Source organism: Sander vitreus, chromosome 12 (assembly GCF_031162955.1).
Source record: "Sander vitreus isolate 19-12246 chromosome 12, sanVit1, whole genome shotgun sequence".
Classification (NCBI taxonomy): Eukaryota; Metazoa; Chordata; class Actinopteri; order Perciformes; family Percidae; genus Sander; species Sander vitreus.
This window is the reverse complement of record NC_135866.1, coordinates 22,100,626-22,128,535: the sequence shown is the minus strand read 5'-3', so window position 1 is coordinate 22,128,535 and position 27,910 is coordinate 22,100,626. Positions and strand designations below refer to the sequence as shown.

The 27,910-nt window shown below is 41.8% G+C and overlaps 2 protein-coding genes across 4 annotated transcripts; one reads left to right on the top strand and one right to left on the bottom strand.

The window, feature by feature from the left end:
* Positions 1–1,133: 1,133 nt before the first annotated feature.
* Positions 1,134–9,225, top strand: LOC144526885 (Golgi reassembly-stacking protein 2-like). The gene is made up of 10 exons (XM_078264605.1): positions 1,134–1,316; positions 2,155–2,235; positions 2,331–2,534; positions 2,617–2,703; positions 2,824–2,954; positions 3,687–3,819; positions 3,964–4,087; positions 4,277–4,390; positions 5,861–5,977; positions 8,485–9,225. The coding sequence occupies exons 1-10, from the start codon at positions 1,254–1,256 to the stop codon at positions 8,754–8,756; spliced, it is 1,326 nt and encodes a 441-aa protein (XP_078120731.1). The 5' UTR covers positions 1,134–1,253; the 3' UTR covers positions 8,757–9,225.
* On the bottom strand, positions 9,222–26,063 carry LOC144526884 (serine/threonine-protein kinase tousled-like 1-B). 3 transcript variants are annotated; one of them, XM_078264602.1, is made up of 22 exons: positions 25,624–26,063; positions 23,600–23,721; positions 22,883–22,951; positions 22,180–22,218; positions 21,995–22,070; positions 21,867–21,910; positions 21,683–21,772; positions 21,479–21,559; positions 21,290–21,382; positions 21,029–21,139; positions 20,178–20,314; positions 19,719–19,910; positions 19,336–19,402; positions 18,999–19,096; positions 18,620–18,701; positions 18,441–18,532; positions 18,256–18,345; positions 16,460–16,629; positions 15,592–15,727; positions 14,861–14,972; positions 14,486–14,593; positions 9,222–13,175 (listed from the first exon to the last, which is right to left on the bottom strand). In XM_078264602.1, exons 1-22 carry the CDS (start codon positions 25,748–25,750, stop codon positions 13,026–13,028), a joined length of 2,286 nt encoding a protein of 761 aa, XP_078120728.1. In that variant the 5' UTR covers positions 25,751–26,063; the 3' UTR covers positions 9,222–13,025. The 3 variants fall into 3 exon arrangements, with proteins under 3 accessions (XP_078120728.1, XP_078120729.1, XP_078120730.1); XM_078264603.1 differs by having other exon boundaries at positions 21,683–21,766; XM_078264604.1 differs by lacking the exon at positions 22,180–22,218 and having other exon boundaries at positions 25,624–26,062.
* Positions 26,064–27,910: the final 1,847 nt, after the last annotated feature.

Genomic DNA, 27,910 nt, shown 5'->3' with positions numbered 1-27,910 from the left:
ATTGCCTCCATACCTCCTCTCCTCTTGCCTTTATTCACCTACTAGTAAGATGTGATTAAGCCTTACTAGGCCAAGATGTCATAAATAAACAAAGGCACTTGTTACCTTTACATGGAGGGCATACAAATATCATAGGAGGGTGGTTGTGGAGTGAGGCTTGAGAGCTACAGTGAAATCAGCAATGAGGATGTGACGTATTGCCACCGCCCTCTAGTGGTGGTGGTCTATCTGCACAATCATGCTTCAAATGTGCAACATGAGGGGTTTTAAAACTTTCAAATAAAACCATATTAATAATATTAAAGATCAGCTGGATTTTTTTTTTGGCCAGGAAATGAAAAGTCTATATTATTCACCGCTATTCAATACAATGACAATGTAGCTGCAGGAATATTTTGTATGTATGTATGCACTGTAGGCCTACATATGTAGGGTATGCAGGTTTGTGTGTATGCATGAAATGAGATTACATGAGAGTAGATTAACTTCAACAATCTAGTACAACATGAATTATAACAAGAGTAAGCTTGATTTTTCAACTATCCAATTAGCAGGTTTATGTGTGTGAGTGTAAGAAAAACGTAGGCCTATGTAACACATAATGTAGGCCTAAATGGAGTCCTACTGCTTTTGCAACTGAAGGGGTTTTAAGTGAAAGAAGGGGCACAGGTTTTGTCACTAAGGCCAGTTTGTCAAACGCTCCCCAGCCCCCTAGGGTTTAGACCCCTAATGCCCAAAATGCTACAGGTGATTTTTACAGTTTTAATTAGCAGGTTTTCGACAGTGGTACTATTGAACCAACACAACATGACAATTGTTACAGTGAACAGTTTGCATGTTTGTTCTAATGTGGCATACTATTAGTTTATATTTCAACTTATATCAATTACATAAATTATAGTAGTTGGTGAGTGGGGTGAATGGTTATAGGAGAACTGGAGTGTGTTCAAAAATAATCCTATCAAGATTTCTACATTATATGTCAAATATTCAAAACATGCCTGAAATAAATAGTTAATACCTCTGTGTTGGTTTCAAAGCTTTGTGTCGACTCTACACTTAATATAAATGAGCTCTTTGAATGAATTGCAAATGTCAAAAAGGCGTTATTTCCTGCCACGTAATGGCGCATGCGCATCACTCAGCTAACCATTTGGCTACGTGTACCCGGTGTGTGGAAGTGTTCAGGTATCGCATCTCTGCTGGGTAACAAGCTGCCATTAACACCTAAAACGCCTTAAAAGAGCGGAATCATGGGAGGTGCGCAGAGTATGGAGATACCGGGAGGAGGCTCCGAGGGCTACCACGTCCTCCGGGTGAGTTGTTAGCTTCTACAGCTTGCTGTTAGTTGTTAGCTTAGCATCGGGTCAGACTCGGAGGATTCCCTACTCTGTGTTGACGAGAGGCCGGGGATGACTGCTGGGGGCCTCCGTCTGAAAAAAACATGTCAAAAAATGTTGTGTGCGTTTGAGTTGTGTCCGAGTCACAGATCGTGTCTCGTTATGTTTTCTGTTATAACTAGTTAAATATGCTCACTAGATGCTAACCATCACTGTTGGAGCTAGCCAAAGCTACAAAGCTGCACTGAATGACAGCTGCCAAGCTGGTTTTGTCACTGCATCCGTTATCGAACACGCCCCTGTGCATAGTGCTTCATCTCCCTTGTTTTGCAAAATTTGGACTAAGACGGCTCTATTAGCAAGCTAACACTGGAGAGTTGATGTCTTATTAATGTCGTCCTATTCCAAGCATCCAAACTTGATTTATCAGGAACGTTAAGCGGTAACGTTAGCTAGATGCTCAACTGGACAACAGCACAGTTAAAGACCACAGGGGCACCGGTCCCATCCTGCCGGGACAAAACCTCAAATTATAACCGATTTGGCTGCATGTACGGTAATGGACATGGAGGTTACTACAATGGTAAGTTAGTTGTATGAATCTTAAATCATCCACGTTTGTTTTCCAAAAGTTGCTTACTTGGAAGCCACTGAAGACCCAGCTCTCTTGTATGTTGGTTAGCTCAGGTACAACCTGTTTCTGCTGTATAGAGTATCTCGGATACTTTTATTTACAAGAAATTGATTTAAATGCAGAAAGTGACAGTGTGCAGTCCAGCAGCAGCAGCTCAGGTTTTCTCTCATTTCTGTGCAGGTTCAAGAGAACTCGCCAGGACACCGCGCAGGACTGGAGCCTTTCTTTGACTTTATTGTCTCCATCAACAACACCAGACTGGTAAGGAAAGCCAGCAACTGTATCTGGTAGGATCAAATAAGGGACTGCGTGTTTCATGGTTGCCCCTCTGCTCCTCATCCTTCACTTTTCTACAGAACAAGGACAATGACACATTGAAAGACTTGCTGAAAGCCAGTGTGGAGAAACCAGTTAAGATGCTAGTTTACTCCTCGAAGACCCTGGAGCTGCGGGAGTCTACAGTCACCCCTAGCAACCTGTGGGGGGGCCAGGGCTTGCTTGGCGTCTCCATTCGTTTCTGCAGCTTTGAGGGAGCCAATGAGAATGTTTGGCATGTGCTGGTAAGTAACCCCAAAGTCTAGTCCGTATTGTTTTATGTGGTACAATGGTAGTTTACTTATTCTCCCCCTCTATTTTTAACAGGAAGTGGAGCCTAATTCCCCAGCAGCCCTCGCTGGCTTGCGGCCGCACACAGACTACATCATTGGAGCCGACACTGTTATGAATGAGGTAGTTTATCAGCACTTTAGGTCCTTGCAACTGTCACTCCTGCACATTCTCCACCTGATAATGGTAATGGTAGTGATTGTGTGTCTCCTAATTGTATCCACTCTCTGTGACTTTATGCAGTCAGAGGACCTGTTCTCTCTGATAGAGAGCCATGAGGGGAAAGGCCTGAAGCTCTATGTGTACAACACAGACACAGATAACTGCAGAGAAGTGATCATCACACCCAACAGTGCCTGGGGAGGAGAGGGCAGGTAAATCAGACTTTTTGTTTCAAGTTATCAGTAGTATGTGACGTATCCATCTAGCTATCGTTCAAATCAAGGCATGCAGCAATCCACCAGCAAAGGCAGTGAAGAAGACGGCAAGCAAACATGGATGTAAACAATGATGCATTTAAAATCAGCTTTACAGATGTTTTATGAGGAAAGAAATGCGTTCAACACATTTTTTTAGAGCTTAATGTCTTTTTGTTAGTAAACTGAATGTAAAAATACATTTTGTTTTGTTAACAAGACAACTCCACAGGGCACCTTTTTTAAAAGGCGATGTCAATCTTGTGTTCCCAATTTGTTTTCACTGCCCCCAAGTGGTCATAAAGGTTATTATTGCAGGTTTAAGAGTTGTTATTTTTGTAAGTCAACTTAAGAACAACCTGCAGTTATGTTCATTTTGTCTATGCTCGTTGCCATTTATGTGTCCATTCTTCTATCACTATTCTTCATGCATGTAGTTATTTAAGTTATTTTTTGCATCTGGCACCAGAACATGACACCCCCATTTCAATCCCGCCCGCGGAGTTCTGATTTCCCAACACACCAAGGGGAAAAGGCCATCAATATGCACACCACCAGGTCTATTTGAATCGCTGAAAAACTCCGACATATGGGCAGTCATTCAGTGCTCTGAAACCTGCAGGCTAATCTCAAAATGTTTTTGAATGAAAATCTTTAGGTTTGTCAGTTGGATTTTTCTCCCTTTTCCAGCCTTGGATGTGGGATTGGCTATGGATACCTCCACAGGATTCCCACTAGGCCTTTTGAGGAAGGGAAGAAGATCAGCTTCCCTGGACACTCTCCCAGTGAGCCCGTCAGTCCGCTGAAGGATGGATTCACTGAGGTCAGGACACACACACACTATTGCCTCTCTAGCGTAAAACGTGTGTGTGTGTGTGTTCTCAGTAGCACGTTTGTATGAATGTGACCTTATCTGTTTGACAGCCATCTTCTATCTTTTTTCTCCCTTTCTTTTTAACATCTTCAGGTCCAGCTTTCAGCAGTGTCCCCTCCTCCTACTGCATCTGCTGTCCCCACTGGCCTTGAAGAAACACTGTCAGGCCTGTCGATCAGCACAGCTCCGCCCTCCATGCCCAGGGAGCTGCAGACAGGTATTTCTGTTCTTACTCCCTTTCTTTCACACACATTCATTTACTCCAACAACAACACATCCATTATGTTTGTTATATGACAGGGCTATGATTGAAAAAAACAACAACTGTGTCACACTGTCACAGTCTTTGTGTCTTTACTCCATAGATTTTTAATGTGCTATTATGTGTGTCTTCCTCCCCTTCCAGGTTTGCCCACAGTTCCTCTGCTCCCCTCCTCCACCAGCCTCAGCCCCGCCCTCAGCCCACTCACTCCACTGAATCCTGCCACCACAGGCTTCAACCCCGCCACCACGCTACCAGGTGGGTGATTTCTCAAACGTACTCATTCAAAACACACGTCATCAGTCTGCTGAGTCAGTGAGCTTTTCAACACCAAACATCTGGAAAATCCAGTGGGTGGCAGAGGCATTACAGCTCTTTGTCTACAGTTTTATATGGGTGTGTGCACACCCTAACCCCTATTTTCCACCGGGCGCATCTGCGCTGTGTTCCAGGGGGCGCCGCGACCCCCGCGATCAATCGCAGCCCTTCAAGTCAATGCTTGATATTCCGGACAGCTGGGCAGGAGGTAAAACAGCGAGAGTATCCAGTCAGTTTACCAAAAGACACCCCCCAATATCGTTTATGTCTCCTTTACACCCCGGACACCGAGAGATTCATCTTGGAGTTGGGGAAAAACATAAGAGATCACAGATCTTTTCAGGAAAGAAGGCATGGAGTTAAATTACAGGCGTAAACACATAATTGTTCTGTAAAGTACTTGTAGAGACACTAAGTCGGGCAGCAAGACTCCTGAAAAGCTCCCGCTGTGGTGTGGCGGAGGACGGAACAAAACTGTGGCGCAGCACAGATGCGCCCAGTGGCGAATCAGGGTTACACAAAAAAAGAGACTGGTCTGCCTGAACTGCATCAGCCAATATCAAGTCTTATTGTGTTTACACTTTGATGTTAAAAGGACAAGCCCCAACTATCAAAAAACAGTATTTATTGTTATATTTAAGCAGCTTCGACTCCCTAAACATAGCCAGTGTGTGAGTTCCTATCAAACTACTATCATAACAACACCAACACCTTTCCATGTGTTTATTCTGGTTATTGTTTATGTTGCCATAAACTGCCAGCTGTCTGAATTCCCACCTCTTCTTCATTGGATCTTGTTCACATAAAATGTCCCAAGTCATGTGTGTCACTCCTTTTAAAAGAGATTTACTCTTCTCAAATGTACAAAGTTCTCTTTTTGCCTACTTTGTTCCGAGTTTTGCCTTATTTTCTTTTTCCAAAGTGGCTTTTCTCAAAGTGGCTTTGCTGCAGTAAAGGAGCATGAGTGGAATGTAAGTGCACTGGCACTTTTAAATAGAGCTGCAAAGATGAATCAATTAATCGATCAGTTGTCAACAAGGAAATGAATCGCCAACTATTTTGATAATCGATTCATCGGTTTGAGTCAATTTGTATGGGGGGAAAAAAAAGTACAAATTCTCTGACTCCAGCTTCTTTAATGTGAATATTTTCTAGTTTCTTCACTCCAGTAAACTGAATATGTTTGAGTTGTGGACTAAACAAGACATTTGAGTCATCTTTGCTTTGGAAAAAAACTGGACATTTTTCACCATTTTCTGACTTTTCTGACCAAACAGCTATTCAATTAACCAAGAAAATAATCAACAGATAATGGACAATGAAAATAATTATTTGCAGCCTTCCTTTTTAAAAATGAATGAATAATGATAGCACACCCTCATATGGCATTGTGTGTGTGTGTGGTTGTAGGTCTGATGTCCCTCCCAGGTGGCTTACCTCCGCTCCCCAACTTGCCTAACCTCAACCTGCCACTCCCAGACCTCAGTGCCGTGTCACTAGCAGGCACCTTACCAGTAGGAACTACAGGTAAATAAAGCACAGAAAACAAACTGAGACAAAGACAAATGTTTTCACTGGCATTTGTGAAGTTTTTTTTAAAATTTGACTGTATAGTCCTGGAACTGTATACGTCTGTCTCTAAAGTAGCTGTATGAGACAAACTGGGTAACATGGTACATCCACCTCAGTATAAAGGTTCAGGGTTTCCGCGGGGTCTTAAAAAGTCTAAAATTTCAAAATCAAAATTTTAGGCCTTTTTTTAAAAAGTCTTAAATTTGCTTAAGTATTGTGTTCTAGGTCTTAGATCATTTTAAACGGGTCTTCATTTTCCTACGTCCATGTAACGCTACCTCATTATGCTCATTTCTTTAAATTCTGTGGTGTTGTAGTCCTTTCTTTAGCTAATCCAAATATAATGTTGCTGTATTATGACTACAAATGAGACCAACATGCAACTTACATTGCAGCCAATCAGCATTTGTGTTATTGGTGCGAGTCTCTTTCGGATTGTAGCACAAACCTAAAACTTGACTTGAAAAAACTGAATTAATGGCTTAGTTGATGACTTGGTGAAACCTGCAGAAACCCTGAGTTTGTACTTATTAGTATAAATATATGTTCTGGGATTCAGAGCATATATGTTTCCACAAACTATGAGTGTATATGGTCTCATACGTGGTATAACTTTAGACTTTATTTACACTCCTTATACTCTGAATACAGTAATACAGTCTGCATTCAGATTATATGCTCTATTGACAGGTTCATGGACTTATACAAAACTGAATAAATTGTGTTCGATCCCAGGTCAATTGGAGATTATAGTTCTGTTGCCATACATGGCCAGGACATCAGGTCACATCTTACAAATATACTTCTAAGTATACACTTATGAATTCTGTGAGGAGGTACAGGGTCCCTTTGTGTAAGCACAATCGTTACAAACATTTGTTTGTCCATCTGTCAGTTAAACTGATTAATGGGCCACTCTTGGAAGATGGACAGAAGGGTAGTGAGGCACTCCCATAACTGCAGGTCTTCTCCGACCATGTGTTTGATGGTAATTTCTGTACTTAGATTTGTTTTGAGATGTATGCCTTTTGTATTTTTGCAGTTCTTTACAGAGTGGATGGCTTTGTGACTAATTTGCTTGTTTGTTTTTATCTCAGGCTGATGTTTGCATTTGTGTTCTTATTTTATGTGTTTTATTGTGATGATTGGTTTTGATGTAGCAATTCCTTTAAAGGAGTACAGTGGTGCTCATAAGTGTATGAAACCATGCTAAAGTTGACGAAAGAGGTATAAAAAGAGGAATAAAAAAATCTAATTTTGGAAATTGTTCTTAATGTCTTAATAAAAAAAGAAGAGGAAAAATCCAATCTTTAAGGACACCAATTTTCTTTGTGAATGAATAATGTATCGTAAATAAATACATGTTTTTTTTCTTAAAATACAGGGGGCATAAGTAAGTACAGCCCTATGTTAAATTCCCATAGAGGCAGGCAGATATTTATTTTTAAAGGCCAGTTATTTCATGGATCCAGGATACTATGCATCCTGATAAAGTTCCCTTGGTCTTTGGAATTAAAATAGCCCCACATCATCACATACCCTTCACCATACCTAGAGATTGGCATGGAGTACTTTCCATAAAATCATCTCTCAATGCAAATCAAACCAGCTATTAGGCTAACTGAAATAAAACCATGCCAATCTCTAGGTATGGTGAAGGGTATGTGATGATGTGGGGCTATTTTAATTCCAAAGACCAAGGGAACTTTATCAGGATGCATAGTATCCTGGATCCATGAAATAACTGGCCTTTAAAAATAAAAATCTGCCTGCCTCTATGGGAATTTAACATAGGGCTGTACTTACTTATGCCCCCTGTATTTTAAGGAAGAACATTGATTTATTTACGTTACATTATTCATTCACAAAGAAAATTGGTGTCCTTAAAGGTTGGATTTTTCCACAAAAAAAGAAGTAATTAAGGCATTAAGCTCAATTTCCAAAAGATTATTTTTGTATTCCTCTTTTTAGTCAACTTCAACATGGGTTCATAAACTTCTAAGCACCACTGTACTTCACCCTCGAAATGATCATGTGTACATCAATTACTCAGCCTGTGTTACCTTAGGGTTTTAAAGAAAAATGGTTGTTTTTCTCGTATAGCTCCACGATGAACGAAGAATAAAAAAATAAAAAGATCTTTGTTCACCGTGGAGGCATGCGAGACAAACACATTTTTCTTTGGATGTGGATCTTTTTTTACCTACCTATGCAAGGAAACACGGGTTGAGGAATTGATCACTTTGAGGGTGAAGTATTCCTTTGATCCAAGACAATTTTTTTCTATGAGACAACAAAGTAACCTTAACCTCTTAGTGAGAAAGCAAATAAGCATATATCCCAAAATCGCTTTAAGTACGAGTGTGCAGCGTGGTTGTGAGGTTAATTTTAAATATAAATTCTAGCCAAAAAAAAACCCGGCATCAACACATCTCTCTTGTTTTTCGTTCCTTTTTCTTCAGTCCCCCCTCTGGCCGCTCTCCCACACCTCAACCTCCCAGGTCTGGCCCCCTTACCCCCCCTACCCAACCTACCCATGCTTCCGTCCCAGCTGCCTCCTCTCCTCCCTCAGGGAATGGTCCCCCTCCTGCCCACCTCCATCCCCGCTCCCACAGCCTCGGTCACCGCAGCACCTACGGCCGAGCCCGCCACCAACCCCACAGTCGCCACGGAAGCGGCCTCCACGAACGCCACGGAATCACCGCCCCCCACGGAAACAACACTAACGTCGTAACATGGGAAAGAAGATCCCACTTGCCATTAAACCAAAACACACACCCGGTTTCTCTCTCTCTCTCTCTCTCTCTCTCTCTCTCTCTCTCTCTCTCTCTCTCTTTCCCCCCATCTGTCTCTTTCTCCGTTTTTCTATTTATTTGGCCAAGAGGGACAGGCAGACAGCTGCACCAGTTCAGACACAGAGGTCGGCATGCTCCAGGTATAGGTGAGGAAGCTTGTGAGGAGCAATGGAGAATTAATAGATATGTAGAATGGAGGAGGAGGATATTTGATATTTGGAGGTCTTTATTACCAGATTATGGAGCTTGTTCAAAGCCACTGTATGAGGAGGACGAGGTGTACTCTTCGGTTTGTAGTTTGCTTCGCTCTTCTGCTGTTACAACAAGGCAAAGAACTAGCTTAGGACTTTTCCCTTTCTGATCTGGCGAGCCTCTCTGTTTTACACTTATGTTTTTTATATATATATATATATATAAAAACAGTGTATGGGGCTGAACGATGAATCAAATTGAGTGAATTCCTTATATTATAAATGACTCAGAATGGAACACCTAATGACACCTAACTGGAAGCTGAGCTCGCAGTCCAGTCCAGAGGTCATTAAACTGGTCGTACTGGAATAAACCAGGACAAAGATATTAGAAGTGGGCCTACAGGTGAAAAATCCTTCACTGCTGCTTAAAACATAGGTTAAAGGTAAATATGAATTAATGTAATAGATTGTTGGTCTTATCATCCAGCCCGTATATATGTAACCCTTTATTATGAGTTAATTAAACCCCTGAACAATAAGATTAATTTGATTGACATGTATACATTTTTGTTGAAATTGCTGTATGAGTGTCTCCACCCAATGAATGAATCGGCATTATTTTGCACCACCTTTTGTGTTTTGAAATGATTAGTCTGTCCCTTTTGTATGTTTCCATTCATATCCAGAACGACAGTATCCGTCTCTACTACACAGGGATGGTAAGAGCCTGAAGGCCATGCCAGAGGGGACAGAGGTTTGCAGTTACAAGAAATACTGAGTAGGGCGTATGTGCTTGCTGCTGGGTGATCAGTAGGTAGGGTGAAACATGGGTGCAGGGGTATTAATTACACAGTGGGTCTCCTCCTGGCATGGCCAAAGCAAATTGGTAGGCAGTGATGCAGTACAACCACAAGGTGTCACTGTAACAGACACTGTAACAGAACTTGATGAAAACATCTACACTGTGCACAGTGTGAGCAATAAAGCCAAATTAATTTTACATGATGCCTCTGTGTGTCTTTAAACTGTTTGTTGCTAGTCTTTTACAGTCTCAGTCCCCTCGTACACAAAAACGACAAAAAGAAGAAAAAAAAAGACAGTAAAATTGTAATGAGAGAGTGAGAGCGCACACAGTAAAGTCTGTCTATGAAAAGCCAAAAAGGTCTAATTAACCTGCTCAAGTGCCTGTCCTGAACACAGACTGGTGAAAAAGGCAGGTTACGTTGATCACCTGCAAATTACAGGTGATAAATGAACAAAAAGATGGAAAAATAAATGGTGAATAATTGTAAATTCTGGTGCAAAGTAGACAAAACGTGTAAAACGATGTTGAGGAAGTCAGAAATAGTAAAGAACAAATGATTGAATAAATCAGATAAAATACAGAAAAAAAAGTTAGCAAAGGCCTGTATAACTTGTAAAGGCATCAATGGTTATAGATGTTTCAAGTATGAGATTAACCGTGGCATGGGAGCAAATAATAGCTGTAATAATTTGAATTATATAAGCAATTCATTGTGAGATTCAATCACCACTGAATATTGAAATGTAAATGCCACTGAATTTATTGCAAACACCATCTATCTGAACTGGGATCCCTGGTAGCCTTGATGTTCAAGATTGAATATATCATGAATCTTGAAGACAGTTCGAGGTATAATTTTTCAGCAAATCCAGCACTGTAATACCTCTGACTACTGTGACAAACTGTGCCTGTGAAGTTGTGTATAAAGAATTTGTGAATATTCTCACACATACTGTAGATATCACCTTCCTGTGCTCCATCTTATATGAAAACACTTCTAGTCACGAAGCATAACCCGCCACAGAAAATATGGCTCACACTGCAGGAACTAAGATTTGTAAGGCAATTTTTATTGCATATGAATGACATGGCCTAGCGTTGCAACCCCTTTGCTAATGTAATCTGACACGTAAGTCTGTACTTGCATCTGTCTACACACGGCTCTCAATCACGTGGTATTTGCACTTGATGCTAGCACCCATTTTCTACTGTTCTTTTGTCAAGTAGAAGAGAAATGGAGAAGGGGAGAAGTTTGTTTTATGCCTTACTGCACTCAAGTTGATCAAATTACAATTCATCAAACTGGACACACTTTACCTGTTCCATTGCACTTCACTTGCTGTGGGAGCAGTAAACCGTGAGCAGGTACTTCCTGCAGTTTAATCTGCCTGTCATGTTACTGAAACTACATCACTGTTTGGGTTTTTTGTTCATCTAACGGCTCGCACATACATTTTTTTTATTTTTTTAATTAAGACTTAATGCAGGCAAGAGTGCAGCGAGAAGATAAGACACCACAACTTGCTGTTAACTTCTCCCACTTGTCTTTTTATCTGACTTCTAGTCGCGGGCTAGTTTTGCAGAGTTCAGGTTTAGCTTGTATGTGAGAGGGTTTTTATAATGCCACACACAGGTACAGGTTGGTGTTTTATTTACAGGACAACAACATTTGGATATATCCACTTGCTTTCTACCTGCAGTGAATCATGCTGCAACACAGCCAAACTGGAGCATGCCCAGTTCTACTGGCATGAACAGGTGTGGTCAATCCTCACTACACAGCATACTGGGATTTTGCTCCATATAATGTCTGTTGAACTTGTACATAAAAGTAAACAAAAACCTCATGTGGACAACGTGTATGTGTATGTGTGTGTGTGTGTGAACGTGTTGTTCCTCTTAACACAGTTCAAGTATGCGAGGTGAAAACCATTCGCACGTTAAAAACTAAAAGCAACATTTATAGCAGCAAACTGAGAACAGCTTTCAGGAGGAGAAACAAATAAACGGAGCAAAGTGAGACACTGGGAAGCAAGGATAAGCCTCATTATTATGTATTTGCTAGTGAGTAATGTCTCCTGCACATGAAATGTACACTAAATTCTGTGTCCCGACAGCTGATCAAGTCCCTCAGTTCAATCCAATTCTCTTCAGGCGGGTTGAGGACATCAATGACAACATGGTACTGTAATACTCTGCTGTTTGAAACATTTCGACTCATCTGAACAACGAAAATGGATTAAGACAGATTCACAGATCCACTTCCTGTAAACCCAGTTGTAGATCTGAATCGCTTTGCAACTTAACGAAAATGTGAACTGAGGATTTGGCTAGTGATAAGTTCAGAACAAGCCCACGCTGTAGTACTTCATGCCAAATTTATAAAACCAGATTAGCATTATCTGGACTGGAAGTGCAAATCAACCCCAGAAATTTAATCTGGAACTATTTTTTTTTTTTTAGTCACGTCCCATCAAAGTTACATCACATTTAAGTGAACCCCCATCATGTGCAGAGGGACTTCAAGGGTAAATTCAATGACACCATCATTTTGTACCTCATAACAATGGATTGCAGAGTATACTTGAGCAGGTAGCCCATATTTAATACACAGACACTCATACCGTCTCTGCAACACACATCTGTTCACCCCTTTCTTCTGATCCCCGCTGGTCAACGCCACCCTCATATCAGCAACAAAAGAACATCTATAACAGTGGCTTTATGCTGAAGAAATTCTAAGCCATCTTGTGAAGTGTATTATGATGGGCTAAACGAGGTGGACAGGGCATCTAGGAGCTCCTACAGCTGTTGAAATGTCACCTAAGGGGTTTATTAAGTCCATAAAGAAATCCTCTAGATTCATCATCTTCTTTTCTGGCTCCAAACAATGCCGAGCCTGTCTTTCTATTCTTGCCCCTCTCTCTTTTTCACCTATTTTCCAGTTATGTTCTTTCCCCTATCTCACACAGTTGAGTTCAGGGGCACAACTCTGTACAACATATGCAAAGGGAGTATCCCACTTGTACTTCTTAACTCTTTTCCATCTCATGCTCTACATTTAATTCCACTCTGTTGCTTATTCGATCGTTTGGGAACAGCTCAGGTAAAAAAAAAAAAAAAAAAATCCACATCCATTATCCTCAGATTCCAACAATCCTGCCTTGAGATTGGCCAGTGGGTCCTGTCAGTTACGTTGCGAGAGACAGTCAGTAGGTAGAGAGAGATGAGGCGGAGGGCTGCAGGGAGCCGGAGGAGTTTGAACGTCTCATGTGAGGGAGGAGGTAGGAGTCCGAGCACAGTTGGTGAACATCGAACCGGTCCTCCTTGCGGTAGGCCAGACAGCGCCGGATAAACGCCTGCAGAGCAAAACATTATGAAATGAGCTGCAGGCTGGGGGTGTGTGTGTGTGTGGACTCATATTTACTTAGAGATACTGTACCTTTTGTTAAATCAGTAGCAAACACTGTGCTTTCAACTGTTCTTTTTATAGCGACACAATAGAGATGATTCAGATATTCCAGCATGTGCCAACGTGTCATTGGACAGCCCAAATAGTTTGAAAGCTCTGGAGGACATTAATACTTAAAGTAAAATTGCAACACACCAATGTCTCAATTCAGTTATTCTTACACCTACTAGGGATTGGCGGAACCACAGACTGTACTGTGTATAAAGATAGATGACACATCTCCACTTCCTCCCACTGAACAAAAGTGAAGCCAAAATATCCCGGATACGGGCATTGCCATCTTGTAATTTTGGAGCCAGAGACTGCGCAGTAGTGATTGGGTGGTGGAGCCACAGTATCAAAGTCCCGCCCATTCACCCGCCCGACCAATCGCGAGTCAATCACAGCTGTCAATCATGACGTTTCACCCTGTTTTTATAGCATCAAATAACTAATGAAAAATGAACACTTTAACAAACATCAGCTTGATCAGCTATCTAAAACTACAGGAACCATCTTAAGGTAAAATGTATTTGATGTGTACTTTGATTTTTTTAGTTTGTCCCATCCGCTAACATGGAGGGGTCGGGATTTATGACCTATACTGACGATCGAGATGTTTTGGCTTCACTTATCCAGTCTATATGCATCAACCCCTGGGCAGGATGATGATATATACTTAGTTGTTCATACTGATGTTACCAGCCATTTAATGTCCCTGGTTGTGTTTTGACATATTACTCAGTAGGGCTGCTTTATGGCATTTTTGGATTGACAGGATGTTTTGATATTTCAGGTATTTAATTAACTGGACCCAAAAACAGACATTCCCATGTGACAAGTTAAGCTATACATGTTTCTTTATAGTTGAAATTAGAGAAATTGACCATATCAGGATATATAGAAAATTAAGAAAGATTTTATCCATAGTGTCCACTCCTTAATCCTTTTATGCCAATAGTTGGTTTAAGGTAATGAGAAGATGCTATTTACATGGTAACTTGTGAGTCAAAATATCAACTTGATTGGATTAATACTGGAATACTGCATTCAATATAAACATAGCCATCATGCAGTCTGAGAAAACTAGCAATGACAGTAGTCACATGAGTGGAAATAACTGGAGATGTCAAGCATTTCTAAGCAGAATGTATACAGTACAACCAGCATACTGGTCCTTGTCTCAATACACATACAGTACACACTGATGTGTGTTACCTTGGCCTCTGTGCTAGCCTGTGGTTTGGCAGGGAACTGGACCTCTGTGGCTTTGAGGATGGTGTTTTCCTGGAGAATATCCTGCTGTGACTGGTTGTGACCAAACGGCTGGGAAAACAAAACACATCAAATCACCAACAATCCGGTGTCTTTTACATCGCTTCAACAATTGTGACTGGAACCTGAACAACTAATTCACTAAGAAGAAATCTCTAATGTACAACATCTTTTTTTCCCGCCACAACTCAAAGCACTGCCTCTGAGATGGGACCTGAGTGGCCCGACATAGTCATTGTATCCATGTTGAACAAGCTACTGAAGGTGTACAGTATATGGCCTTCTCCAAAGTGTAGCAGGTGATATTTAGTGTTGTACCTTGCGTCCGTAGAGGCACTGGAAGAAGATCACTCCCACGGACCAGACGTCAACCTTGTTGGAGATTTTAGGTGGCTCCTTCCCCACTACAAAACACTCTGGAGGAAGGTACCTGAAAAACACACACACACACACACACACACACACACACACACACACACACACACACACACACACACACACACACACACACACACACACACACACACACACACACACACACACACACACACACACACACACACACACACACACTGCAATCAATGTCATACAATGTAATATAGTGTTCATACACATTTTTGCAAATCAGACTCTTAGACTTTCCTATGATTATTTCATACCGTTGATGACGAAGGTTATGCGACGCCATTGACAGGCGACGAAACACTTCGTGTCATTGCTTAAATTTACAGATTGCTCTGTGTTTGAACATTTTTGGGATAATGTAAGTACACAACTAAACAAAATGTATAACATAGGTATAGTCATTTTTAGACATTTTAATGCAGAAATATTACATGCGATATATATTTCAGGTAATTCCTTGAATATTACTTGCACAATCCACTGCCCATAGTAATGATCGAATAGTACGGGATTCTGCGATTTGCTACAAGAAAATGGTCAGGAATACAATGTGTGTTGAACCTTAAGGACTGACCATAAAAAGGGCTTTAACCCACATTACTGTGTCCTTCTGCGAGGGGTATTGGTGTGTGCGTGCGTCTTACCAGTAGGTGCCTGCTCCCTGTGATGTGAGGTCCATCCCGTCCACACCATAGTTATCATCATCCATAATCTTTGATAGGCCAAAGTCTGTGATTTTGATTTCTCCGCACGCAGTACCATCCACCAATAAGATATTACCTGCACACCACACAAGACGGTGAGACTCAGTAAAGTGTGTGTGTGTGTGTGTGTGTGTGTGTGTGTGTGTGTGACAGAGTGATTGACACAAGATCAGGTTTAAATTCAGGGAAGGATGAGTTTGAACTACAGCAGCATCACCAACTGTACTGCACTGTAAACAAAGCAGTATTACGGTTCTCATCAGATTCCAGTTGTATACCAGACTGATCTCATGAACTGGGATATGTATGACACGCCAATTCGTATGCCATTATTGGCGTGTTATCAAGACGCATACTCGCTGTTTAGCGCGTTTATCAACGCCGTTTGGCCTCCATTGACTTACATTACGTGAATTTACGCCAAAGCGAGTAGTATGAAAGGGTGAAAATCCGCGTGGGGAGGTTGGTCATGGTGGAGGATGGGTCAAACACAGGACTTTCACCCAGGAGGGCAGCGATCACGTCCCGCGTGTGACGTTTTCGTGGCCCGCGTTTCCTAAACCCAACCGTAGCCTCGCGATAACACGCCACGTGGCTTTAGAAAGTGGCGTGCATGTTGATGCTGTGACGTTGCAGACTGCTGTCCGCTGTATACAGCATAGACATACACGCGGATAGCTCAAAATGCGTACAGATAATACACCACTTGGCTTTAGGAAAGTGGCGTGTATGTTTACGCAAAGTCATGATGTGTATACATTTAATGCTATGTATGTTTTACCAAAAACCTATGGAGCGCGTGACCCACCAGGTTTGAGGTCGTAGTGGATGATGGGGGGTTTGATTTCGTTGAGGTAGCGCAGGGCGCTGACAATCTGCATGACAATGGAGCGTGCCTCCTTCTCCGACATCAGCTTGTTTTGCTTCAGGTAAAAGTCCAGGTCGTTGCCTTCGCAGAACTCCAGAACTGTACAGAACCTGGGAGAGCAGAGGATGAGATGGACACACGGTTACATACAGGAGAAAAACATCTAATCCAACAACTGAATGTGAACAAATCGAGGTCAACAGTAACAACACTGTCATCAGTGTATTGATCCCGAAGCAGAGATCAACTGCTTATCCAGTTTCTTTTAAGAGCTGGAAGAACTAAAGGCTAAAAGGAGACATTTCCCTTCCTCCACATAGGGGGTCAGGGGTCAGAGTCAGGGCTTTCTGCTACAGAGTGAGCCAGACTTAAGTTTCCAGTCTTGAGTGTGAGCTACTCAGTTCCCCAAGGAAAGCTTTACCAACATGGTACAATATGAGTTGGGCCTACGCTCAACCTTTGTACTCATGATGGGTTCATCTGTTATCTGGACAAATATCAGAACTATGGCTACCAGATTCCCCCCCCAGACCTCTCTTTTGGGTACGGGTGACTGAAGTTCATATGCTTAGTTAAAGGGTAACTACCGTTTTTGTGTCTAAGTGACTGATAGGAACAACAATCTTTGAAATTGGTCCAGTATTAAGCAAGATCGCTGCAGTCGGCAGCGGTGTTACAAGCTACAATGCACAATAGGGCAATTGTCCAGCTTGTATTTACCTTCACAAAAGTGCTGGTTTTGCCACTGACGGGCTCAGATTAATATTCTAAGTGTCTGACAATATTATGGAAAGAATTTCTAAGGAGGTCGACCCTTCTGTTAAAGAGTAAGATCCTTTTTTTTGCCACCAGACTCCATGTAAATAAACGGTAATTATAACAAACAACAAAATAAAACTATGAAAAGCCATTTGGGGTCATCTTCCCACTTTTCCAACCATCACAACTCTAGTTTTGGTTGAAATAAACACGTAGTTTACCAATTTACATGTAAAAATATGTTGGCTCTATACACGCTAAAAGTAGTGCTTTTTTAAATGGAGTCTGGTGGGTTTAGCGCTAGCGACCTCAGAGCTGTTTCTGGGTAAACAGAGAGGACTCAAAGAGGTTTTAAAGATCTCTCTCTGAATGGATCCTTTCCATAATGTTGTCAGACACTGAAAATATTAATCTGAGCCTGTCAGTGGCAAAACGAGCACTTTTGTGAAGGTAAATACAAGCTGGACAATTGCCTTATTAACTACTTTGTAGCTTGTTTCGCCGCTGCCGACTACAGCGATCTTGCTTATTACTGGACCAATGTCAAAGATTGTTGTTCCCATCAGTCACACACAAAAACATAGGAAAATAGGTCCCAGGTTGAAAAAAACGGCAGTTACCCTTTAACAAATAAACCTTAAAAAAAAGAACTCCCATTGTACGGGCATGTTGATGCTGAATCATGCATTTTTCTGTGAACTGCTTTTACTATTTGCCAATCTGAACACCCCTATGATGTATGCTGTTACTTGTAGCAACCACTGACGTAGGGCCTTCAGGCAGAATTCAAACAACTCGTGCATTATTGGAATATTTACTGGGTAGGGCCTTTTCTCAAGGTTTGAATCTTACTGATGTGCACCACGTTTTTTTCAAAACCGCTGTAAAAATGTTTAACCCCGTGCTGAGGGATCAACAACCTCAGGATATTGTCAACCCAGCAGGGCTGCAGCTGGCAGAGGTCAAAAGTGACTCACGTGTCAGTATCCAGGGAGAAATAGTCGTATAGTTTGACTATTCTGGGATGGTCCAGCTGCTTGTGTATCCGGTACTCCCTGCATGCATGCCTGGAAGGAAATAAATGTCAACGTAGTGTGCGTGTAGCGGGGGAAACATTTTGTTTTTGTGTATCTTAAGTTGTGTTTGTGTATATGAAACCTACTTGTGGTAGTTCTCCTTTTTCTCCTCTCTCCAGTTCTTGTTGAGTTGGTGGATTTTAACAGCTGCGTATCGCTGCTCAAACAGGTCAAAAGCCTGTGTGACAAGAAAATGCACACATTTGTCTCCAATATTTTGCAGCATAGGGAAGAAAAAAGAATATTCCAACTACACAGACATTACCTTATAGACTTCACTGAAGCCGCCCCTGCCCAGCAAGTGCAGCAGCAGGTACCTCTCATTCAGGGTAGGATGGTCTTTAAAACTGTGTGAGGAGACACAATAGGATTTGTTTTATGGTTGCTTGTATCCGACTCTTGTCACCTTAAACAAGCACTTTGCAAAGATGATTTTTTTTTTATTGCACTTCCATATTCTTACATCTATGTCTTTCAACTATAGAAGACAGTTCGGTTACTTAAATGTTTTATACTGACAGAGTAAACTAAATGTCTTGAGAATGGAAAAAGATTATGATTGATCTATTAGGCGGGTTTTTAATCCCAGTCTTAACCATTATGCTATTTCCCATGTTATGGTACTGTATTTAGAACGGACTTACGCCGAGCTGTCCTCGTTGTTTATCCTCTTCAGCTCTCTGATATGGAGGTTCCTCACCCGCTCCAACCGCTCCAGTTCCGCCTGGATCTCAGCTTCCTCCTGCATAAATACATCATATGAGATCCTTTTCCTGTGTAAGGATTCATGCACCTAATACACATGTATACAATCAAACAATTTAGGACTCCAGCGGCCATTTAAAACTGAATGCATAACCATCTATGCATTCTTTTGATTAGAGTTTCAGTGTTTCAATGAACATTTTGGTCATTTCACTAGATAATGCTTTATGGTCACAATATGTTGTTATCGATGACATTTGTTTTTGTGCTTCTGACCTTCTTCAGATGTCCAAGGCGAAGCTTGAAGATCTCTTCCTGCTCGTGGTACTCAGCGAGGGTCAGTCTGCCAAAATACAGACAACTCAAAATCTCCAGGCAGAAAAGAAATCTCAAAAAAACTCACTTCACTGGGGACATTCATTTTGGGCTGCAGGAGTGATGATTATTCAACTCAAAGTCATTTTACAAGGATTTATTTAAGCCTCCGATTGAAGAGGAATTGGGAAGAAAAGGGTATCTAAAAGGAGGCCTGTGATGTATTGCTCCTAAGAGTTCTACAGTCAAAAATATAGAAATGGGACAATCATCCCTCTCATTCTTTATGGTCCAGCATCCTTCAGTTTTACATTGACAGTATGTAGCCATTTCAGTGTACTTACAGCTGGGGCAAGGAGGGCTTGAGGAAGGGGTCAGAGTCATTGCCGTTGACCACCTTAGTTTTGCGCTGCTTGGGTTCAGAGGTGGAGGCCACCGAGAGGGAGGGAGATGCAGGGTTTGGAGGCTTCCTCTTGGCCAGCAGCTTCCTCTGTCGCTCTATCTCCTCCCTCTGCTGGTTGATGCCCTCCTGTTGCCTGCACAGAGAAGAGGACACGCAGGCGTTGGGAATGGGTCTTATGGGTAGTGCTGTAGCAGACAATAAACAGCCTTTCATATTTTTTGCACCTGGCTGTGAAGTGAAGCATGCACAGAATATCCACTCAAAAGCCACTGTATTTCTGACCCTGCAACACGGTGTAGAGCGCAACGCTCAATGCAAAATCTAAAAAGTAATATGCTGAAATGCATGTCATTGGAAAGAACACTATTGGAACACTATGCATGAGTTTGCGGTCTCTCACTTGATCAGGTTCTGGAATGCGTATCCGTCCGTCCACTGCTCCGTGTAGGACGCTCCGTGTCTGACAGTGGTGAAGTGACCGAGACGGAGACGGTCCTGCATGCTCTTCTCACGACACGACTGCTTCTCCTGGGTGCTCTGCTCACAAAAACAGGCAGACATTAGAAAAACAAAATGTGAAAAGTGACAAGCCCTCACCTATAACCTCTCTCAACCCAGACTAAATGTGTGCTACATTTTACAAGTTAAATACATATTAAAGCCCCATTCAGGAATATTTCAATATCACTGGATCACTTGACTGTACTTGATCACTTGAGCTGCACTGTTGGTGCAGCTCTACGCTCCAGCCCAAAATGGTGGAGGCCTAGGGAAAACAGGCAAATATCTACCAACCCAAAAACCAAATTTGCCCCTAAGGAGTTGTCCAAAGCCGAGCGAAAAACACCAGAGAATATTGGACTTTTTGTCAGAAAAGGCATTGCTCCATATCTGTTGCATGTGTAAGTACGCACGTTTCAAATCTTTTACATACAACACATTAGGTGTAAACATGACAATAGGGCGGGGCGAATTGACAATATACAGGCGAAAATCAGCGGCCAAACGGTGTTACGTCATTTGGACGATGCTTTACATTCTGATCCTTGCACGTGGGACCAAAGCTGGAGCGAACCATAGAGGTGCCGTTTTGCTATCATGGAGTACGGAGAATACAAAAAGAGGCTTTACCATGAAATTTCATATAGACTATTTATTTATTGAATTACCAGAAAACAATGCCGCTGTTATTTTCTTTAACCAAATGTACAGTGAACACACAAAAGGATGCATGCATGCAAAGACAGATACCTTCTCTACAAGCAGTTTCTTGCTCATAGTGATGCACTTATTGAGCCTCTCCTTGTATTTCTCCAGGAGTTTTTGCTGTTCATCTATCTGTCTCCGCAGGTCACAGTTAGCCTGTAAAGGAAAGACAGCAGGGACTGTATTACGTTTGGTTGTGTAGGTATAAACATAATACAAACCTGACCTGATAACCTGTTGTACATTAAGACGGTTGTCCTCTTATGCACTCTCCATCAAAACTCAGTTTATGGATGCTGGACTCACCCTGAGCAGGTCATCTATTCGCCCCTCTTTTTTTTCCAGGTCCAGACTCTTGTTGCTCTCCAGAGCAGCAAGTTTCAGGCCTGTTAACTCCGTCTAAAAGATTCAGACAGAGAGGTACCAGTCAGAGGTAGATCAATAAATGTACAATGAAGTCTGTCATGTGAGTGATTCATGTGTGCGTCACATTACCTGGACACACTTGCTGGAGGAAGCTTTAGGATTGTGTTCCCCAAAACACAGACTTGTAGGAGAGGAGCTATTCTGCCGGACCTACAGACCAAGTGTTTTTTTTATTTTTTTTATCTTGTAATAACACACAGAGACTCACATCATGTGCATATAGCCCATCAATAATACTTGTGTAAAGGATTCTACTGTTTGTGAAATACTCACGATTGAGCCTGGGGCAGAGTGTGAGTTCTGTGGAGAGCGACGAGTCGATGGAAGGCCTCTGACTGGACTGGAACCATTTCCACCCTGGAACTTTGCAGAGAACATGGGCAAACTTAAAAATCGGGTTCAAAAATAATAAGGATCATATCATTTTGGGAATGACGGGAGTTGCTGTAATACTCACGTCAAAGTAGTCGCTGATCTTGGGCCCACGTGTGGAAGTCTTCCCTGCATAGAAAATTGAACAACGATTTAATGCAGAAATGCATAGATGTCTACATTATACTGATTTCTTGCAGGTGTCAGTCATACCTTGACTACTCTCTGAATAGGTTTCAGCTTTCCTTTTCCTCCCTCTGGACGATTCAGAGTGCTTCTTCTCTGGGGTCTGTGAATCGATATGAAATAAGAGAGAAAGAAGAGGCATAAATCCCTTGTGTTTTACCTAACAAAGCTGGTTTGAGTGGTGGTGTTCAGCAGGAAGAAAGAGTACATACTGAGTAGGCAGGGGAACTCCCTCTTTTCAAATCAGAGTTCTTTGGAAAAAAAGAGAAGGAGAGGTGGAGGTAGTGGGAGAGAGAAAGACAAGTAGGCAGCAGGCTTGCCGCGGTAGTAGATGTTTCCAGTGTTACACGGTGGTCGAGCATACACCGATTACATTATTCGCCCACCACCCCCACCGTTGTTATGTTTTTATAGAACTTAAACCCATGCAGTTGATTTCTGCATGTCAGCGCCCACGTTCATCATCAAAAAAAAACCGAATTGTAAATCCTAAGCTTGTTGTCAATATTACTGCTCCGTATAGTGGCAGCAGCAACAGAGTCGCAGCACAGAGTAACAGGAGTCATGTAGAGAGTAAGGAGAGTTTACCAACAAGACAACGAAGGAGGATTTTTTTTTTTGTCAAAGCAAAACCCAATGCTAATGGGGAGCCTGATAAGGTTAATGAGGCAATCTGTAAACCGTAAACTCCGGCGGCCACCTCGCAGCCAGAATGCGCCACAGAACAACGGCATCCCTATTGGGCAGACCAAGGATGTACTGAGAACATGCAACTGTGTCTAACCAGGCTTTATTTTTTATATCCGTGTAATAAAGTAAGTAATATTTAATTTCAATTGAATTTGTTCGGTCTTCTCCAAATAATTAACAGTCACCCATGCCCATTGCAAAAATGACTGTCTGTGTGTGTCTTACCTCTGACTCCTTGTCGCTAGATGAGCCCAGACTGCCATAGCTGTGGTTAGAGGACTCATTGGCCAGACCCTGCACAGAGTGAGAATTTAAACAAATAAGTGAACAGATACAATATAAAAATAGTCTCCACAGGTGTGTGGTGCTATCAAAGTTTTGCAACCTGATGAAATGTAAACAGTGAAACGAAGCCTGAGTGCAGTGTGACACGTCTGATAGGAATCCAGATCTTCAGTTGTTAGGTGTGTCACTTGGCTCTTTTCCACCACATGCCCATTTCCAGGAACGCTGCATCCTTTTTAAGGAAAATAGGAACTTTTACCTGCTTTTCCACCATGAGAACCTGGGTGTGGTTTTTATTTCCTGCCTCCAAAAATCCCCTGTTGCTCAAGCAGTACTTTCTGTGGGCCTAGGAACTATCATGGTAAAGTTAGTCACTAAAGTTAGTCACTGGCAAATACGAGCCTCGAGACTGCTACAACTTGTGTACGGCATTCTTTCTGCTGCAAGCACTGGTTGTCGCTTCTATTGATATTAGAACTTGAGATTGGAGACTTCATGTATTGACATATTGATACAATGCAGCCAACTTTTTGAGTAGTCTCAAAAAAAGTGTTGTCTTGTGAGCAAACATTGTGACTAAAACCGCGGCCGACTGCGTTTGTGTGTTGTGCGACGTATCTCAAAAACAAGGCTTCAGTTTTTCTGTATTGCGGTTACCTTAGCACCGCCACTGGTGCTCCCAGTGCTGCCTCCTGTGTTGCCAGTGACCGCTCCTGTGAACCTGGCCTCCAGCAGCTCCTGTCTCCTGGGGTCCAGGCTGTGCAGCTCCTCCATGGGGCCTGACACAAGGGGATCAACAGAGTAAGGTTAGACACTTTCATTATTGTCATTACAAGCAAAACGGCAGTGACAAGTACAAGGAATCAGAGCTATTGAGCCTTGAACCTTTTCTCTGTGACAAAAATTACGAAAAAGGAATAAAAATGGGCAAAGAGAAGGAACAGAGGACAGCATCTGGGGGAGGATTAGTGAAAATTAGAGCGATTACAGGTTAAAAATGGAAAAATTGATTTGATTCAGTCAGCTGGGCAGTAGAGGTAGCTCTTTAAAAGATGCACTTTCATGCTACGATGGAAGATACTGCAGATGAGTGACACTGCATTTCTAACTTAAGCAGGAAGGTCATTCTCCCACTGGGAAGTCAGGAGGGAGAAGAGTCGAGGCCGGCCTGAGCGAGTCTCCCAGTTTGTCAGCACAAAAATCTTCAACTGTTCGAGCCCTTCTATTTTCTCTCAAGTTAGACTGTCACAACGGCCTCATTGCACAGTGCTAAACTAGTCTGTGATATTTAGGGATCCCAATTCCTCAGAAGCCTTGCAGATAGAGCACAACACCAGCTTTCCAGTTTTCTTTCAAAGTCACATCTTTCTACAAGCTGCACAGGCAGTGAGGAATACATTTGGGCCTTTCAGCTGTAATGTTGCTAATTCAAAAGCTACACATGTGCATCAATGTTACTAATGCTGTTGAGACAAGACACAGCTTTTGTTTAACAGGCCAAACTGCCTTTTGCCTAGTTTTACATTTACATTTCCTCATGATATAGCTAACCAGATTTGCAGATGTCAGAGTGGTAGACCAAGCCATAAATCTGAACCACAATATTCATGAAATGATTCTCACAGAAGCAGTGGCCTACACATATATGCTGCCTGACGGGGCCTTGTTCTATGACAACTGGTTTCCAGGGAGAGACACACTGGTCCTCTGCTCCCCGCTGATTACTGCTTAAAGTGTCTGTTTCCTTATTGGACATTTCCTGGCTGTCATCTTTACATAGCTTCTGGCACAGGAGCAAGCCCTAAAAGGCATAATAGCCATTATGAAGCCCACAAGCAGTGAAACAGAGAGCAGAGCACACAACAAGGCCTGTGTGAGGTTATCTAAGGACAGGGGAGAGCTTAATTAATCCATATAGCTAGAGCTTCATATTACAGCATTATTTTGTATGTTAGTAAATTAGTATTTCACGTTAAACGTCTATGGTTGAAAATGAATTATTAAACGATTACCTCTGTACAGTAATAACGCATTTATGGTCGTTCTTACTAACTTATTCACATCATCGCTGTCTAAATAGTTTTAGAACATATCATGTCCTGTAATTATTACACTTAGCTGGAAGAGTATAACTAATTGCTCCCACTTGTGATCACTGTTTTGTTTTGTCACATCACATTCAGCAATATCGAGTGAATAAAGTCTCAAACACATGTCGAAAAAACAGATGCATCCAAACTGGCCAAAAGGGTAAAATCCAGGGCCTGCTCTCAAGTTTATAGCAGTGGGAGCATGCATTGCAATGCATTAATTGGATGCATGCATAGCTACGTTGTTTAATATCCAACTCGATGCTGTTGATAGGGGGGCATTTGCAAACTGCTACAAAAACACTGTTATCGCATCAACAGCTACGAGTAACAAGAAATCATGTAAGCTTACATACAAAACAAGCTAGCGCTTCCTTTGTGCAAACATGATAGCTTGCTGCTACTTAGACTGGCCATCAACTGATCTGACAGCTGACGTTTGGCTTCCAATTCACGGCATCAGTGAACTTGACATCCATTTTTACTTCAACAAACGTTAGCTCGACACAGCCAAAATAATCCTCTTCTCCTGGAAAGGACACACTTTGAGGAAGAATACGAGTCAGTCGTACACTTGGCGAGCTAATTTACCTTCCTTGCTCTTTGCGGTCGCCGTTATATGTTGTTGAGAAATCGTTGGGGACGAGGAGAGCTGCGACCAAGATGGCGTCGCCTCCAAACTTCCACCACCACTTCCACTGTTACTTTGGACACTCATGAAGCCACTTTACCGCCGAGTGGAGCCAGCGTACACACTGCCGTTCGTGGAAATCCCAAACTTGCGTCCATCGATGACACCTGCTGTAGCCAAACAGGCCAGGAAACGTTGAGTCCTAGCGTTTTTGTGTTGCTAGACGTCTCGCATTTTGTTACCCGTGCGGGTCCTGCGGAGGAGCGGCTTCTTTAGAGACTCGCTGAAACGGATCCAATGTAACCTTTGCATGATGACCGCCCCGCGCGCCTGTCAGCATCCAGTTCGCGAACGGAGCTTTGATTCTAGTAGGCGAGGCTATCGCGAGGCTGGCGCGCACCTAGCAGCGCGATGGGGGATGGCATGACACAGAAACAGACACTGATCTGGGATCATTTTAGCCTCCTTCAAACTAGCCATAGGTTGACTGTTAGGCACATCTCAGCGTCGACCTGAGAACAGCCTCTTGTTTTGGTGAAAACAACAAACACCCCGAAAAAAATGGCCGAAAGTTCTTGTCTGCTTGAGGAGAACGACAGAAAACAGGAAAACATGCGCGCGCATACACATAGCATATATACGCGCACGCACGCGCGCATACACATAGCATATATACGCGCACGCGCATACACACACATACATTATATATATATATATATATATATATATATATATATATATATATATATATATAGATTATAATATATAATGTAAATGTATATGTTATGCATAGATAGGCTACACGTGTGTATGAGTGAGTAGATGTACAAGTGGGGGGTAGGTGCAGGTGGGAGGATAGTGATGTGGTCTGGGCTATAAGGTCTTTTGTTCCAAATTTGGTGCAGTGCATCAAAATGCCTTTGCCTTCTTGTAGGGTAGCATACAAAAAACGCACACATACACAGACTCTTTAACTCTTTGGCCTACATCTTATTCTTATACTCCTGTCTAATTTATTTTGAAAACAATACATTTCTTTAGCATGAAAATACATTTACTGTAACCCAGACTGTGAGATGAGAGTTAGCAAATGTGTGTCTTCCCTGATACAGACAAAATATGTAATCTATAATAGCCTATTTGAAAAGTAAATTCTAAGGTAATTTCATTGGTTCAGATGAAGTATTTAAATGATAGTAAATGCACTGCAAGTACCTGCACCACTTACAGTCACATTGCATCATGAAATAGACTGAGGCACAAACCATAATACTGCACCTCATATGCACCTGCCCATGGTAACCTGAATTTTTGGTCACATGGTTGCCATGGTAACAGAGCAATAGTCTTGACAGGCAATGAGGAGGGTTGTGTAAGCAGTCTACTACATTACACTACTATGCGATACACAACACACACACATACACACACACATACAGAGTAATGTCATTTCAGGAATGAAATTGGAGTTGTGTTATGAGGAAAAGGGGGACGGGTGACTGATATTTAAGAAGCAGTCAGGACATTCCAGGAGTTTCAAATTTCTAATGGAAAACTGTGAGTGTTGGCTGACATTTTGAAAACTGCCTCCAGCTTGTGTATAAGACATACAACTGGCCTACAACAATGATAGCCCTTCAAATGTATAATACAAGTTTGAAAATACAAAGTAAAGTGAAAAAGAAGTAGTTGTACATTTACACAATACGGTATTTTCATAACTGTCTAAATTGTAATAATAAGCATTAAATCAGCATTCAGTTGAGAATACTCTAACTCTTCAAGCTTCAGAAATGAAATACTAAAACAAAAACTGAAACCATGTTTTCTGTTGAAATTGTTTCAAATGTATTTCACAGGTGTCAGAAAATAATCTTGCCATTTTTGCACATGGTGCACTAAAGTCAGCAGTTCTGGATTTTTAAGAAAAAGAGATGCTTTTCTCAACATTTATGCATGCTGTATACATTTTTTTTTAATAGCCATGTTTTCCTCTTATTGTGATGGGTGGCATGCATTATTGAGGTAATTTAAATTTGGTGAATTTAGATTATAATCAAACAATTGATAAGCATGATAAAGCATTAAGACATTTTTTTACCGACCTCTAGCTAACACATTTCAGATGATATCAACAAGTTCTCTTTAGTGACATGTATAACTGCTCTCTCTTTAGGTCTTCTTCAAAAGGGCAAAAAAGGATATCTGATAAATTGTAACTCTCACAATGTGCATCAGGAAACATTA

Bases quoted from the DNA above. Each gene is read 5' to 3' on its own strand.
- LOC144526885 (XM_078264605.1), top strand. From the start codon at position 1,254: ATGGGAGGTGCGCAGAGTATGGAGATACCGGGAGGAGGCTCCGAGGGC. The intron at 2,236-2,330 runs GTAAGGAAAGCC...ACTTTTCTACAG, and splicing joins CCATCAACAACACCAGACTG to AACAAGGACAATGACACATT. The intron at 3,820-3,963 runs GTCAGGACACAC...TAACATCTTCAG, and splicing joins TGAAGGATGGATTCACTGAG to GTCCAGCTTTCAGCAGTGTC.
- LOC144526884 (XM_078264602.1), bottom strand. From the start codon at position 25,750: ATGAGTGTCCAAAGTAACAGTGGAAGTGGTGGTGGAAGTTTGGAGGCG. The intron at 19,911-20,177 runs GTGAGAGACCGC...TTCTCTGTGCAG, and splicing joins GCATTCCAGAACCTGATCAA to GCAACAGGAGGGCATCAACC. The intron at 13,176-14,485 runs GTAACACACATC...TTTGCTCTGCAG, and splicing joins AGGCTAGCACAGAGGCCAAG to GCGTTTATCCGGCGCTGTCT.